General features: G+C 37.2%; 1 protein-coding gene and 2 pseudogenes across 3 annotated transcripts in view; 1 reads left to right on the forward strand and 2 right to left on the reverse strand.

Moving 5' to 3' along the window:
- Positions 1-17,410, reverse strand: part of LOC107613410 (uncharacterized) — a 121,454-nt pseudogene that overhangs the window by 89,459 nt on the left and 14,585 nt on the right. The window lies entirely within an intron of this gene.
- On the forward strand, positions 10,924-12,383 carry LOC107610876 (putative protein phosphatase 2C 6; annotated as a pseudogene). The gene is made up of 4 exons (XR_015895655.1): positions 10,924-11,055; positions 11,153-11,509; positions 11,599-11,704; positions 11,939-12,383. The product of XR_015895655.1 is annotated as a putative protein phosphatase 2C 6 (transcript).
- On the reverse strand, positions 13,370-16,752 carry LOC107614435 (uncharacterized). Its single transcript, XM_021109241.2, has 9 exons — positions 16,579-16,752; positions 16,156-16,233; positions 15,998-16,083; positions 15,700-15,790; positions 14,577-14,694; positions 14,228-14,348; positions 13,926-14,033; positions 13,778-13,843; positions 13,370-13,637 (listed from the first exon to the last, which is right to left on the reverse strand). Exons 2-6 carry the CDS (start codon positions 16,191-16,193, stop codon positions 14,229-14,231), a joined length of 453 nt encoding a protein of 150 aa, XP_020964900.1. The 5' UTR covers positions 16,194-16,233; positions 16,579-16,752; the 3' UTR covers positions 13,370-13,637; positions 13,778-13,843; positions 13,926-14,033; position 14,228.

Raw genomic sequence — 17,410 nt, forward strand, 5'->3', positions numbered from 1 at the left:
ATAAAACTGGCGCTCCCCACGGTGATACACTCGGTCGAATGAACCTCTTATTCAGAAGCTCTTCCAACTGAGTCTTTAGCTCTGCCAGCTCTATAGGAGCCATTCTATACGGTGCAATCGATACTGGTCCAGCTCCCGGCACCAATTCAATCGCAAACTCAATTTCCCTTTGAGGTGGGAACTCAGGGATATCTTCCGGGAACACTTCTGGAAAATCTCTAACCACCGGAATTTGATCTAAGTTCTGGGCATCGCCCAACGCATTAGCAGCCAACAGAATATAACCCTGACACTCCTCCCCACTATAATGCACCATTACAGAGTTCAGGTAATACCCCGTAGCTACCACTGCTCCATTTTCTCCTTCCGGCATAAACCGAATTGTCCGTTCAAAGCAATCCAACAAAATCCAGTTCTTCGACAACCAATCAAACCCCAAAATCATCTCCAGCCCCACCATTGGTAAACAGATCAAATCGTGTATAAAGTCTCTACCCTCAAGCTTGAAACCTACTTGTCTACAACCTGACCTAGTCATAACTGTTTGATGCGGAGTATGTACATGTAGATCAAAAGGTAACTCTGATACTTTCAAGCCTAATTCCTCAACTTTAGCAAATGAAATAAACGAATGCGAAGCTCCAGTATCATATAATGCAACTGAGGATTTATCACCAATTAGACATATACCTTTCATCAAAGGATCCGCCTTGGAAGCATCCTTGGCATTCATAGCAAAGACTCGACCTTGATGCTGATTCTGGCCCGCATTCTGATTCCTCCCACGAGGGCAATCCCTCGCAATGTGGCCAGGTAACCCACACTTGAAGCAACCACCTAAACCAATCTTACATGAGTCATAAGGGTGAAAACGTCCACAACGATCACAAGCTAAATCCGGAGAACTCTTACTCTGATTTCCTCTGCCTTTAGCATACTGAAACTGATTCTGATTGTTCTTTCTAAAGCCCCCTTGGCCTTGAGGAGTATATCCCCCTCTTTTGAAGCTTTGTCCTCTAGGATGAAAATACTTGCCACGCCCACGACTAGAGCTCCCTCCATGAGTGTCCTTAGATGCCGCCACTGTCTTGGCATACTCCTCCACTACCCTTGCTTTGTTCACCAAGTCGGAGATGACACGGATCTCCATAGGAGCCACAGCAGTCATAATGTTGTCCTTCAAGCCCCTTTGGTACTTAATGCACCTCCAGCTCTCGAAAGTCTCCGGGTCACCCTGACATACCCGAGAAAACCTACAAAGCTCTTCGAACTTGTTGGTGTACTCTGCCACAGACATGGAACCTTGCTTCAGCTGCATTAGCTCCATCTCCTTTGCTTCCCTTGCAGACTCAGGAAAGTATTTCTTGTAGAAAGCTGTTTGGAACACCTCCCATGGAATGTCGGCATTCTGAAGCTGTAGCAAACGACACTCAGCTTGCCACCAGGGCTGGGCCTCTCCCGCTAGCTGATAAGCGGCAAACTTTACATATTGATTGAGAGGAACATACTGCGCCTGTAAAGCACGCTCTATAGCCTGGAACCAGTGGTCCGCTTCAATAGGATCTGTAGATCCTCGGAAAGTTGGCGGATGAACCTTGAGGAACGTCGCCAGGGTCATCGGAACTCCTCCTGTGTTATCGCCGTTACCCTCAGCATTATCATTGGTATTCCCTTCGCCGTTCCCATTTCCATTGCCATTTCCAGTCGGTTGGCCCAATCTCTGCACTGCTTACAGAGTCGCAGCAGCATTAGCTTCCATGGTGTTAGCGAGATTCGCTATCGCCGCCATGAATTCGGCGTGATTGTCAGCTGGTTGCTCATTCCTACTTCCCCGTGTACGCGTTCGACCTCACCCGCGAGTAGCCATGTAGGATTCCTATCTACACAAAACAATAGATATCAAGGTGATCAGTCTCAATATCAAAAGTTTAGTGCTTCAATTATCCCAAACAGGCACTCACAAACAAGCATGCTATGCATATATCAAACCGATAACCTAATAGCATCAAAGAAAAGACACACAGAGTATGCAAAGAAGCACAATCGGTCCATCCCTCAGGCTCACGAGGACGAACCGCTCTGATACCACTAAATGTAACACCCTAATTAGCCTAAGCCTTACCTCGCATCGTAAAGCCAAGGTCAATCAGAGATTACGACAGTTCTAAACTCATACAAAATATACATATATATATATATATATATAAAGAATAGTATAATTTAGAAGCCCGATGAAAGATATAGCTCAAAAACAGAATTTCAAAGCACAAACGTATTAACAGAGCTACTAGCTTAAGGCATAAGAAACAGAGAAGATATAACAAAAGATAAGTATATAATATCATAAGGAACTAGTCACGACTCGCGGAGTTTAAGCCGGCTAGCCATATACTGATATACAAAACCATACAGTGAAAATAGCTTATACAAGTTTTGTTCTCTCAAATACATGCCTCTAGGCAAAACAAAATACAAAAGGAGAGATGTATAAACAAAATAAACCAAAAAGAACACCAAAATGATCCAAGATTCTCCGCTCTTGTCACCAACCAAAGCAACTCACCGAGGTGGGTTGCGACCTGCATCTGAAAAACACAACAACAATATGGTATGAGAACCGGCGGTTCTCAGTATGGTAACAGTTCCCAGTGATATAGGATATAAGACCCCGGGACGCCAAAGGCAATCCTAAGCTTCATATCAATCACAAGATTCAACTTAAAGCATTCTAAAATATTTAAGCATAATATACCAACTTGACTTAAATAAACCAGGTTATCTATCTTAAGGGATTTCTACTCTAACCAAACACCGCTGTCCCACAGCCTTCACCAACCGATCCTCCATGCGATCCCATCGCCACCACCTTCCGAACCTCCTCAATCCCAGCAGAAAACATAGATAATGTTCAAAGCAAGTAAAGCACAAGTAGTAGCAGATATGGCAAATAATTCAGATAGCAAGTAAGCATGTTATTCAATTAGGCAAACCATTACAAGTAGACAAAGCAAACAAGCAGATAGGAAATGCATATGATGAATGCCTGCCCTACTGGTTGTGATATCACATTGTCAGTTCAACTGCCAACCCGACACATCTCCATGGAGACGTCGCCCTTCAGATTTCTCATATGGGAACGCCCGAGATATAGTGCCCGGATCACTGTCCAGGTACCGGCGCCTGCTCGCCCTATAGATCCGAAGGGATGCGAGCGGGATATTCTTGCCTCAGACCTCACATCTCAACGTAAGCGGGATTAACCACCGTCCTTACGCCGCCGCCGCTACCTCGACAGGCGGGATTAACCACCGTCCCTGCCAGGCGCATAGCGTCTCAAAATATCATGTAAAAATATTATTTCAATGGTTTTCAAAAGTATTTTCAGCATACATAGATCCATCACTTCAATCCGAGTCCCCGACTCATCTCAACCACTGTCCCTTTATAACTCAGTTTTCAAATACCAAAAGTCTATCATTCCTCATCTCATATACCAATCATCCTTCACCTAACGTCAAACCATTCTTAGCACGCCAGAAACCTAGGCCTCCGTTTTCTAATTTACCTTAAAATCATGTACTAGAGCTCTTAATTTATATCCCATGTTCTAATACTCAAAACTAGGCCCAAACGTCTTAAAATGCTGTTATAGAAGCTTACAACTTTGTTGAAAAGGCAAAATAGTTGAAAACAAATAAATTTTTGAGAAACAGGACGTGTGCACCCACACATATCAGAAGTAATGAAATTCTGCAACTTTGAAAAATTTCAGATTTTTAACACCAACTTTGAATGATCATAACTTCCTCTTCCAAATTCCAATTTTTTTACAAACTTTATATCGATTCGAACAGTTTTCAATAAGCTTTAATGCTAAACTAATTTCAATAGATTTTGAAAACCAAGGCATAAGTTATGATTAGACAAAGTTCACCAAAAGTCAACTTTTACCAAGACTCACAAGAATCTCAATTTACCAACTTTCATAACCCAATCCAACCAAAACCACATCAATTCTATCACATATCAGAATTTACCATTTTTCATATCCAATTTACCACTCCACCATATATAATCATCAATTCTCACTATCAAATACATAATAATACCCTTACTAACCATCATCATTATTAATTTCAACATCAAACTCCAATATCATACTATCAACATCAATATAACCATTTATCAACAATTCCAACACTCACCTTCAATTACCAAAAATATCAATATTTATCATCCATTATCAACCACATCAACAAACCCTCATCAACAACAATAAATCATACATCCCTCATCAACCTGTATAATCATTAAATTCCAACAACATCATTATTCATCATCAATCATTAACTACCAACAATTCTCCATAATCATCCTTAATCACAATATTCCAAGGATACCAACAATTAACATCAATTTACACATAATTATTCATACACCAACAACATTCATTCGTATCTTAGGGTCAACTAGCCTAAGTGTCCATGAATATTATATACTACATAGAGGAAACTGAATCCATACCTTGGCCGATTCTCTTAATGCACCCAAACTCAAAATGAGCACCAACAAGCTTCCAACCACAATCCAAGCTTTCAAATCCACTCCAACAAGCACAAATAAGTTCCAAAAGCTCCCAAAGCCACAATAATCAAACTATATACATATAAATCACCACAAATCAACCTAGGGTTCAACATAAGCATAATCTCACAAGGGTTTAAGAGCTTTTACCTTTCCCAACAGATTTGATAACACAAATCCAAAGCTAAGCACGGATTAGAGCAAATCTAAACATCCAAAATTACAAAAACCCATTTAACCCAAAACTCTAATAAAACCCGAAATTTTGAAGAGAGAAACTGGGAAGATTTCGTGATTACCTTGAGGGTTTCTTGGGTGGATTTTGTAGAGTTCTTCACAAGAAACGCGTAGCCGCAAACGGTGCGGCGATCGGAGCTCCGTAGCTCAAGATATGAGCTTGGGAAGTTTGAAGTGAATAGTAACAATGATGAAAAGCTCTCACCTCTCTCCTCACTTCAGCTGCTGTTGTCTTTAGGTTATGAGGGTGAAAGTGGCTGAAATGGGTTCATTTAAGTGTATTTATATGTTGGGCTTGGGCCCAACTTGGGCCCGGTCCAATCCGTTAGCATTTTTAGCCTGTTTGGCCTAACTTCGGGCCAAATCTTTGAAATTAAAGCCAGGTTTTCCATTTCTAATGTTTTTCTAAGGTTTTTTTTTACGGTTTTCACTTTTCTCGTGCGGTACCAGGCAGACTTGAACCGGTTCAACTGTCGGTTCGCAATTTTTCACGGTTTTTTGTAGAAAGCACATTTTCTGACTCAGAAAGACTCACTGAGTCTAAAAATCACCTTTAAATCCCCAAATTCTCTCTCTAACTTTTTGGAATCTAATTTGGGAAATTAATCACTTAATTAACCGGTTGATTAGTTGCGGTTCTTACATGTGGCGTGAAGGTGTCAAGTGAAAAGCTTGAGACTGAGCGGTTAAAGTTGAGGTCCAAAGAAAAAAGAGTGTGCTTAAGAACTCTGGACACCTCTAATTGGGGAATTTAGCAAAGCTGAGTCACAATCTGAAAAGCTTCACCCTTTTATGTGTCTGTGGAATTTATATATGTATCCGGTGGTAATACCGGAAAACAAAGTGCTTAGGGCCACGGCCAAGACTCATAAAGTAGCTGTGTTCAAGAATCAACATACTGAACTAGGAGAATCAATAACACTATCTGAATGAGTAAAGTATCGTTTTTGTCCCCAACGTTTGGGGTAAGTCCCAAAGTTGTCCCTAACATTTCAATCGTCCTATTTAAGTCCTTAACGTTTCAAAATTAACTCAATGTTGTCCTGCCGTTAGGGATCCGTTAACAGAATTGACGGCGGGACAAAATTGAGATGATTTTGAAACGTTAGGGACTTAAATAGGACGAAAACGTTAGGGACAAAAACGATAAATAAAAATAAATTTTAATTTAATTTTATCTTTCAATAATATTAATTTTTTACTGTATATAGTATTCAATTATTTTTTAATTACACTTAATCACATTACTTTCATTTTAAATAAATTTATTTTTTTATAATTTTAAAGAATTTTGATATATTAAAGACAAAAGGTATCATTTATATTTTATTGTATATATATTATTTTTTTCTATAAGTTTATATACTAATCCTTTTACAAACATTCATGATAACTAAAAATTTTTAAGAGTAAAATATAAAAAAAAAATAATTTATTTAAAATGAAAGTAATATGATTAAGTGTAATTTACTTAGATGTGATTAAAAAATAATTGAATACTATGTATAGTAAAAAATTGATATTATTGAAAGATAAAATTAAAATTTATCTCTATGTATCATTTTTGTCCCCAACGTTTTCGTCTTATTTAAATCCCTAAGGTTTCAAAATCGTCTCAATTTCGTCCCACCGTCAATTTTGTTAACGGATCCCTAACGACAGGACAACATTGAGTCAGTTTTGAAACGTTAGGGACTTAAATAAGACGATTGAAACGTTAGGGACAACTTTGTGACTTACCCCAAACATTGGAGACAAAAACGATACTTTACTCCTATCTGAATTTTGAGTTCCTATAGATGTCAATCATTCTGAACTTCAATGGATTAAGTGAGATGCCAAAACTGTTTAGAGGCAAAAAGCTACTAGTCCCGCTCATTTAATTGTAGCTAAGCTTCATTGATATTTTGGAATTTATAGTATATTCTCTTTTTTTTATCCTATTTGATTTTCAGTTGTTTGGGGACAAGCAACAATTTAAGTTTGGTGTTGTGATGAGCGGATAATTTATACGCTTTTTGGCATTGTTTTTACATAGTTTTTAGTATATTTTTATTAGTTTTTAAATAAAAATCACATTTCTGGACTTTACTATGAGTTTGTGTATTTTTCTGTGATTTCAGGTATTTTCTGGCTGAAATTGAGGGACCTGAGCAAAAATTTGATTCAGAGGCTGAAAAAGGACTGCAGATGCTGTTGGATTCTGACCTCCCTACACTCAAAGTGGATTTTCTGGAGCTACAGAAGTCCAAATGGCGCGCTCTCAATTGCGTTGGAAAGTAGACATCCAGGGATTTCCAGCAATATATAATAGTTTATACTTTGCCCGAGTTTAGATGACGCAAACTGGCGTTCAACGCCAGTTCTCTGCCCTATTCTGGCGTTAAACGCCAGAAACAGGTTACAAGTTGGAGTTAAACGCCCAAAACATGTTACAACCTGGCATTTAACTCCAGAAACAGCCTAGGCACGTGTAAAGCTCAAGTCTCAGCCTCAGCAAACACCAAGTGGGCCCTGGAAGTGGATTTCTGCACTATCTATCATAGTTTACTCATTTTCTGTAAACCTAGGTTACTAGTTTAGTATTTAAACAACTTTTGGAGATTTATTTTGGACCTTATGACATTTTCACGTTTTACATTGTATCTCTACGACATGAGTCTCTAAACTCCATAGTTGGGGGGTGAGGAGCTCTGCTGTGTCTCGATGAATTAATGTAATTACTTCTGTTTTCTATTCAATCACGCTTGTTTCTGTTCTAAGATACTCGCTTGTACTTAACTATGATGAATGTGATGATCCGTGACACTCATCATCATTCTCAACCTATGAACGCGTGGCTGACAACCACTTCTGTTCTACCTTAAATTGAGTGTGTATCTCTTAGCCTCTCGGTTCATGATCAGAGTCTTCGTGGTATAGGCTAGGACTATTGGCGACCATTCCAGAGATCCGGAAAGTCTAAACCTTGTCTGTGGTATTCCGAGTAGGATCTGGGATGGGATGACTGTGACGAGCTTCAAACTCACGAGTGCTGGGCGTAGTGACAGACGCAAAAGGATCAATGGATCCTATTCCAACATGAGTGAGAACCGATAGATGATTAGCCGTGCGGTGACAGCGCATTTGGACCATTTTTACTGAGAGGATGGATGGTAGCCATTGACAACGGTGATCCACCAACATACAGCTTGCCATGGAAGGAGACTTGCGTGCGAGAAGAAGAAGACAGTAGAAAAGTAGAGATTCAGAAGACAGAGCATCTCCAAAACCTCAATCTGTTCTCCATTACTGCATAACAAGTACTATTTAATTTATGCTTTTTACTCTTCATAAATATAATCACTCTTATCATTGATTTCCTGACTAAGAATTACAAAATAATCATAGCTTGCTTCAAGCCGATAATCTCCGTGGGATCGACTCTTACTCACGTAAGGTATTACTTGGACGACCCAGTGCACTTGCTGGTTAGTGGTACGAGTTGTGAAAAGTGTGATTTACAATTCGTGCACCAGTGGACTGATAATTTTGGCATCACGGTGACCGATCTAGTTCATGTTCTAAATTGTGTATAATTATTAGAGAAAAATGCTATATATATCTAAATATATATATTATTCAAATTGCTTCGTGCTTTTTAAAATTACTAGGTATATGACAATGATAGGATGAGGCTAGCGATTGACTTAGTGAGTAAGGAATTCAATATGAAGAAGTCAGAAATTATGGATAAGGCACATGCATATATGAAAGATATGCTAAAAAAACAGTCACGATTACAAAAAAATTGAAGAATTATTTTTTGAAATTCAGCGCATTTTATATTTGCTGAGACACTGCACGTCATATTTTGTTAGCCATTTTTTTAGTTTAGGTCATTCTTTTATTAGTATCCTATCCTCGAAATACATCTTTAATAAACTTGGTGGAGTTAGTTTATACGATATTTAGTTATATATTAGAAATTACTGTTGAGTCATTTTAAGAGACATATAAAAAATTTACTTAACTCACATAATATAACATTCACCATAATAATATAATCTATCATGAACAAAGAATGACACACAATCCTTACACAACACATTATAACTAAAAATTATACGCATGATTTTACAAAATTAGATGATAATTAATTACACATAAATTAAGAGTTTGATTAGCATATTTTGACAAAGAAATAATTTTTTTTCTCATTTCATCCATTTATTAAGCATAGTTCCAACATAATTATTTATATAATAAACTAAAAAAAGGCTTAATTCTGGATATTTTGTTGTAAAATTAAATGACAGGTTTGAAGAAAATAGGGAGGAAATTTTGACAGTAGTGCAGTGTGATTTGTGATAACTAGTTATTATTTGGTGAAAAAGAGATGGAATAGAACAAACAGAAATTCCAAAGGAAAGAGAACACAAAACCGTTGTGCAAAAACTCGGGTAAAAAATCGACTAAATCGATGGTTAACTGAACAATCGGTCAAACCGGTCGGGTTTTTTAAGGCCCAGTTCGCTAAAGCATAAACAACGGCGTCGTTTTGTTCGAAAACAAAGGGCACCGTCCCCCTCTCCCTTCTTTCTCTCACAAACCCAACCCTAAACCCTATTAGAGCAGAGCAACATCCCGCTTTTCCATCGCCGAGCTACTCTCCGTCAGCCAGAGGCTGCCGTCGCAGCCGGACTAGCCTCAACCGAGCATCCCACTTCTCCCATTAGCGTCACTCACGTGCACAGAACCCACGAGCACGTTCGTTTTTTGCCGGCGCTCTTCGATTTCCCGTCGCGATCCTTTTCTTGTCGTCGACTGCTCGGTGAGTTCTTCGATGATAATTCCTTTTCTTGTCATCGCGATCCTTCTCTACCCTCTCTGCCGCAGTGAGTTCTTCAGCTTTTCAATTAATTTTATTTTATTTTGTTAACTTTTGCTCATGTAATTATTATAGGGTTTGCTTGCTTCAACAATTGTGTAATCAAATCTCAATTAAGAACCATTTCTAATCTGAAGGTGTGCGCCTATTGAACTTTCAAATGTAAATTGGGGATCATGGTCAAATTTAAAATTTTTTCGTTCCTGTTTCTGCAATCATGCATGTCGTGGCCCTTCTTCATAAACACTACAAGAATCTAATTACTTCAAGAAATTTCAAATTTAAATTGGGGATCATGGCCAAATTTTTTCTTGTTAATTTTTACATATTCTGAGTTAATTTTTGTATGATTGTTGTATATATTCTGCCTTCTGAGTTAATTTTTACATTGTTTAATTCTAGGAACCAATTTTAATTGCTTAAATTTATTATTTACTTTAATTTATTTCTTTTTTTTTTTGTTTTAATTGTTTGTTGTTTGATTGTAATCGATGTGATTTAGTGTTTCGGTGTTCATCAGTAATGTTTTAGCTGGATTGAATTTAAAAAAAAAAAAGAAAAAGAAAAATAATTAAGGTCCTTCATTATCTTTTTTGTTCCTTTGTTATGTTTGGTTCTTCCTCTAGGATATATGGTTTGGCAAGATATTCTTTTTAACTTATTTTTTTAAAAAACAAATAATCTATTCTGCCCTCTTGATTTGTGCTTTATGCATTTTGTCTTCGTTTAGGATTCAATTCCAAATCTAAATGCATATAGTATCAGATTACATTAATTTTTTGTGATAGTGTGATATTATTGGTATTTTAATTTCTGTTGTCCTCTATTAGCAAAACCAAAATTTGTTTTCAATTTTAATATAATTCTTCCTATGGAGGCAATATGTCATAACTTTATGGTTAGTTGGTTGTTCTATTTTAATCTATGCAAAACCAATAATCATAGACCTATAAATATAACTAAACTCATCTTTCTGTTTTTTTATTTGTTTTGTTTTGAGTTATTAACCCTTCATTCAGTTGATATTTTGTGGTCACAAAATTATGATGATCATTTTTCTTGGAAGCTTTATATGTCATCGAGAATGTGATATGTAGGTCTTCAGCATTTTGTTTCTTTTCTCTTTTGAAATTTAGCTGAAATGCAGATTATTGCTGTGCTTGATTTCCCACTGCACTACAATCCAACTAATGCCATCACTCTTTAACTCCTGTATAATTTACATGTCCACTATGTATTCTATGCACATGATGTTTCCAGTTATCCATGCAATTCAATTTGTGACAATCAAATATAGTGGCTACCCCAACTGAATATCATTGGCCCACTTTTTCGGTGTCTATGATGGACATGGAGGCTTTCAGGTATTAGTTAAAAATCACTAACAAAATAAAATTATACAACTTTTATTGAAGTCTGACGCTAACTGGATTTTATTTTGTTATTCTTTTTGGTTGGTAGCTTGCCAATTACTGCCGAAAACGCCTGCATTCAGCTTTGATTGAGGAGATAGAAGCTGCACAACCAAGTTTGGCAGAAATAGAACTGGGAGATTCTTTATAAGACCATTGGAAGAAAGCATTTGTAGGTTGTTTTCAGAAAGTAGATGATGAAGTTGGAGGAATTCAAGTTGGTAATGGCAGAAATAACAGTGGTGGACTAGAGTCTACAATCGAACCAATTGCTCCTGAGACTGCTGGCTCCACTGCAGTGGTTGCCATATTGAGTCAATCACACATAATAGTCACAAATTGTTGGAATTCAAGAGCCGTCGTGTATCGCGGAAAACAAGGCATTCCATTGTCTGCTGACCACAAAGTAAGGCACTTCTTTCTATTTTCACAATGTTTTTCATGAGTTAAAAATTGGAGCCATCTGATAGAGGAGACTTTACTTCATGTTTGCAGCCAAATAGGGAGGATGAGTGGGCAAGGATAGAAGCTGCAGTAGGAAGGGTCATACATTGGCAAGGGTACCGAGTTCTTGGCGTTTTGGCAATGTCAAAATCCATAGGTATGTATCTGCCTTTGGCATCTCTGCAGCATATTTATGTCAATGTAGTTGGATTTGAAGTGATGCTAGTTACTGTAAACTTTTTCTTGATAAGGGTTATGGTTTCTAGTAAAATGAATAAAATGGTACAGCCTTTGTATAGGACACTACGAAAAAGTATTTCTTTTTTGCTAAAAAAATATAGCATTTTAGTTCCTTGCAATTAGTTTAATCATCTTAGTTCTTCTCCAATAGGTGATAGGTACTTGAAACCATGTATTATTCCAGAACCGAAAGTGAAGTTTGTGCAACGGGAGAAACATGACGAGTGCCTTATTCTAGCTAGTGATGGTTTATGGGATGTGATGACAAATGAAGAAGCCTGTGAAGTTGCACGGAAGAGGATCCTTCTTTGGCACAATGAAAATGATGTGTGTATCTTCAAGGTGGAAAAGCACAATGAACCAGTGTGTTATGTAGCACTTATCAATGCAAATTTTTAGTGTAAATTCTATTTTTTTTTCCTACCAAGTACCAAGTATAGAAATAGTACATTCTTTAAGGGATGAACGACACATTGGTGAGTTTTTGTTTTACAACACCCAGACCTGTAAGATTTTTTGGTGACACATGTTCAGATAGTTCTGTTAAGATTTAGACTAAGTATCTTCATGAATGCAAATTTAGTTCAAGTCTTCAAGATAGGAGCATTCGTATATTATTATGTTGAAGCATTCTTTTTTTAATTCAGTTTTTATGAAAAGTAATAATAAATTATTGTATCATTAAGTCCAAATTGTTTATTTCCGTGCATCGTACGGGCTCATTCACTAGTACATATACTGATATACAGGATAACAATTAACAAGCATAGGGCCATTATGATTATCTTATCCCACCATCATCGAGGAAAAGGTATGGAAGGGATTTAAGTTGTTTAGGGGATTTAACCTTTTTCCCACATGCTGAATGACAGGTTTGGAGGAGTTTGATTGAAGCCTTCGAAGCACCAAATATTGGAAACATGGACAGGCAAAGCATTTTAGAAGTAGCTTTTGTCCTTTTTCTTTCTTCCCCCCAACCCCCCGCTCCCCAACAAAATTGGTCATAGCAACTAGCAAATTTATTTCCATGTTTGTAACGGAAATCAAGCAAAATTTGCAGTTTTTTTCATAGAAGTTTCAAGTAAATTCAACATTGTGTATCCTATCAAGATCTGAACACTAACCCTAAGCTCTTCAGGTGTTTGAATACGAATATTTATAAATCACTTATCAAAAGGAAATTTTAAATAGTGATTATTTCAATAAAGTCATCTTTATATGAAAATGATATTGCGAACTATTAAATGATTTGACATATTTGACTAAATCATCTAATGGTTTACAACATCATCTCTTCGTGGAAGTAGCTACCTTTTAAAAAAGTGTATCTAAAATATATAATTAGATCCAGCATAAAATATATATTATATAATTAGTCTCCCTATACTCATATAAGAGATCGCGGATTTGAGTCTACCTATCTTTGGTAAAAAAAACATAAATTTGAAAGCTGAAAGTGTCAAAACCAGGCAAATTGTTGTTCAGCTGCATTCAGTTTTGGTCATTACTCATTTCAGTTAATCTCATTTGAGTCATTTCATTTACTCACAAGAATGAAATATTAAATACAACAAAGTGCTAGTATCCAAGTAAATAGCAGGTAAGGGTGAGTAATTTTGCATCAACAATTGATAATTAATTATCTTTGACTTTTTTGCTCACAATAAAATCTCAGAGGGGCTTCAACAGCCTAGATAAAAAGATTACAATCTACATCAGAACTTTCAATTAGGAAAAAAGTGATCATTTGATAATACAACCTATATAGGAAGGCCTACAATATTGAGATGAGCAGTATGAATATGGCCTTCATGTTGAGTCGAATTTGGAGCGGCGCTCTTCACATGATTCTGCATTTAGTTCAGTAAGAATAAGTCAGTAAACAATATCTGGTGTGAAGCTTACAAGAACAAAATTCATAAACGTTCCAGACATATGCATTTGAGTAGATTTCTATACAAACTTTAAAATATAGGTGACCGAAACTCACGCTCAGTTGGTCGCAGCATAATAGGGACATGTGAAGGTTTCTTTTTTATTCCTCGAGTAGGTTGATCTGGAAAAGGATCAGTTATCAACATTAGACCATTGTAAACACAAGGAGTGCAACACTAACTCGGGAATGCATTTTGCTGTACCTTCTAATAAAGGCACACAATTACGAAGTGCCTCATGAAAGATAGCAGCTTCAAGCTGGTAAGTTTGGCATTCGTTCACCAAATGTACACGCAGTGCTTCTCCAGAATCTATATACAAGATAAATTAATAAAGTGATAGTATCGAATTTCTCTAAATAAAATGCACACAGCTAGGCAAGCGAAGAAGAAAAATTGGAAAGACGATGCATCTCCAATATGCTAACTGGTACTGGATTTCTAGGAAGAATCCAGTGAAACAACAAGTCACCATGTTCTGTAATCTAGGAAAAAATTAGATTTACCTCATGAGCATATAAACTTAATATCTTCAAATTCACACGACTGAAGAACCAATGGAATATCCGAAGCCATGGTGTACTGTTTCCTTGGGATACTAGTAGTGTCCAGTAGCATATCAATTACCTACAAATATTTAAGCAGTGAAATGTTTAGCTCAAAGTACTAAAAAGGATGAACATTCCTAGGATCTAAAATTGGCTTCGGCAAGTAAAATTGGAAAATGTCATATAATACACTTGCGGTCATCAGTCGTCAGACAGGAATGACTTTACCGGACAATCTTAAAGGACGAACAAGGCAGCAGCAAAACAAAATTTTAAAGTGATTTAGTTGAGAGTTTTAGGCACCCACATTTGGAGATTCCAGGCCTTTGCCAATCATGAATAGAACAGCAACCATGCAGCGAACGTGGTGCCATAGGAAAGCACTACCTCTTATTTTAATCACCCAAAGTTCAATACCACCATACCTGCAGATAAACATGAAAATGATACACAAGCTTCAAGCCCAAAAATACTGAATTCTGAAATGAAACAGATTTAGGGCTTCTCTCCTCATATTACATAGGGTTTAATAATTGCCAACAAAAAAAGTCTCAGCTTGATTATAACGTGACTTCTATTTAGAATTTTGAAAGGTTCCATTTAAAAAAAAAACTATAAACTCTGATTCTTGCTTAATGTGCACTATGTACAACATAATATGAAGTTAGTTTGTCCTTAGAATGAGCAGCTAAGCATCTATCTACCTTATATGCCCTGTTTTGAACATTATATAACATGGACATGATAGTATAAGGCTTGATAATGCAAAATTTGATTAGTAATACAATGTATAAGCTTTAATACTAAATGTTTGATGCACTACTTATGCAGTTGCGTAAAACGTAATCTACAAGCGCATCACACCATAGATGCCACCAAGGGGCTACTTTACAGAACAAACCCAATGAAATATAAATACAATAAACCTAATGTACATAGGAAAAAGAAAGTAAATATCTAACCCCTCCAGCTCCAGCTGCCATTGCAGGAGCAACAAGAATATTAGCTTTCCATAGAACTTGAATTGCCTCCGGGGTACAAGGCATGTTTCAACCTAGGATTTACCAACAAGTGGCTTCCATAAGTATACAACAAGTGGCTCCATGAGTATATATTATTAATAATATTACATTACATATGAGAATGAGAAAAAGAGGGTAAAGACCCAAAAATATATTATAAAAACAACTACCTTCTACTAGTATACGACAACTTGAATTAACAAAATTCATGGCATCGGATGGATTAATTTAATTCTGTGAAGCACGTGCAAATGCAAGATCACACCTTTCATTTCAGGGTTTTGCTTCATCATAGTATTTGGACCGAGCATATATTTTTGAATAGTCTCTATAAACAAAATCCATAAAAATATGTACAGTTTTACAAAAACGAAGCAAAAATGAATGAATGATAGAATTGATACAAACCTCAAACTTCTCTGTTGAGCTTTGATGTATCTCAGAAATTGTATTTTCATGTAGTCAAATCCATCTTCATCAACCAAATATCCTTTAGAATCTGAAAAATGCTTTTGATAAGAAATATTCATATTTCTTGACAATAATGAAATGGAGTTAACTAAGAATTCTTAATTATGATTGGTATTAAGATGAAATCTAGCAAGAAATAGTGAGGTGAATGGTTGTGTTCTTATTAGAATGAAAGAATTCATGCAGTCTCACAGCCAGTGCAGTAGCCTCTTAACATCATAACACAGCAAATCACCTGATACGGAAACGGGAAGAGCACCATAAGCAATTAGCTTCTCCAAAACATGCATTGCAATCTTTCCAGAACCACTCACCACGCATCTGCAGGAATAACAAATTAGATAAGTATTCTAGAATCAAGAAAGCATTAAATCAGTTTAAGAAAAATCGAACCTTAATCCTTTGAGTTCTTTATTCATCTCAGAAAGCATGAGCTGCCAAAGAAAACCTGCAGTTGAATCACAAAGTTGTCTGAAACAATAGTTTCAGAGAAAACAATTTTAAATTTTTTATCATAATTAGGAGTAATGGATGAGCATGTTATGACCCCCCTTCTTTTTTTTTCCTTGAAATAATAAGCTGGCAGTTCTATATATAAGCAATAAAAATATTTCAAATCTTATTAAGAAGAAGCATATGCAGAAATTTGATATGAACTGCCACAAAAGGAACAAACATAACAAAAGCCTAAAATCAGAAACAACAAGGCTGCAGGAGAGCCGTGATAACAACAACTACTATAGCGACGGTGCTTGAACGACGTCGTCAAGGGCTGAGAAAAAGCAGAAACAGAGATCGAGTGAGAAGGAAGGATACCTGAGGACGGCGGCGCTGCTTGTGACGACAGCAGCGGCGATGCTTTGGAGGTCGGCGACGGCACAACAGACGGAGAGAACGGGACACCCAACGAGGCGGTTATGCTCGGGTGGCGCGACGGCGGCGACGGAATGGGAGAGGAGCTACAGAGAATTAGGATTCAATTTGCGAAAGAAGCAAATATTCAGTTTTTAATATTTTAGTAAATTATATAATTACCCATTTTAGATTATAATTTAATTACAAAATAGTTTAATCATAGTTAACATAACAACTAATTAAAAAGTAACATATCAGAAGGTAATGTATATATTATTATCAAGGTTCTGAAAATCGGACCGGACCGGCCGGTTCGACCGGTTTAACCGCGAACCGGCACTATAAACGGTCCGGTCCTTATCTGAAAACCGTGGAAAGAAGAACCGCCCAAGAACCGGCGAACCGGTCAAAAACCGGCTAGTTGAACCGAACCGGTGACCGGCCGGTTACAATAAACGACGCCGTTTTACGTTTTAAAAAAATAAAAAAAATATACCCGACCCGACCCGCCCGTGGAGCACCCCACCCCCTTTCTTCCCCCGAGCCCCGACCCCATTCATTCATCAATCATCATCTGAATCATCTCCAATGGAGAAGGAGAACCCTAGCCGCGCTGCCTGAACCATAGCCCCCTGTCGCCATCCTTCGCCCCCGTGGTGTCACCATCCTCAGCTCCAGCAACCCTCCAATCTCCATCGTCGCCTGGTTCCTGCCCAGTAGCTCTCAATCTCCATCGTCTTCGTCTTCTCAAGTCTCAACACCAGCATGCAGTAGCCTCTCATCGGTGGTCCTC

The sequence above is a fragment of the Arachis ipaensis genome, chromosome B8, assembly GCF_059453495.1.
Source record: "Arachis ipaensis isolate K30076 ecotype BB chromosome B8, ASM5945349v1, whole genome shotgun sequence".
NCBI classification, from domain to species: domain Eukaryota; kingdom Viridiplantae; phylum Streptophyta; class Magnoliopsida; order Fabales; family Fabaceae; genus Arachis; species Arachis ipaensis.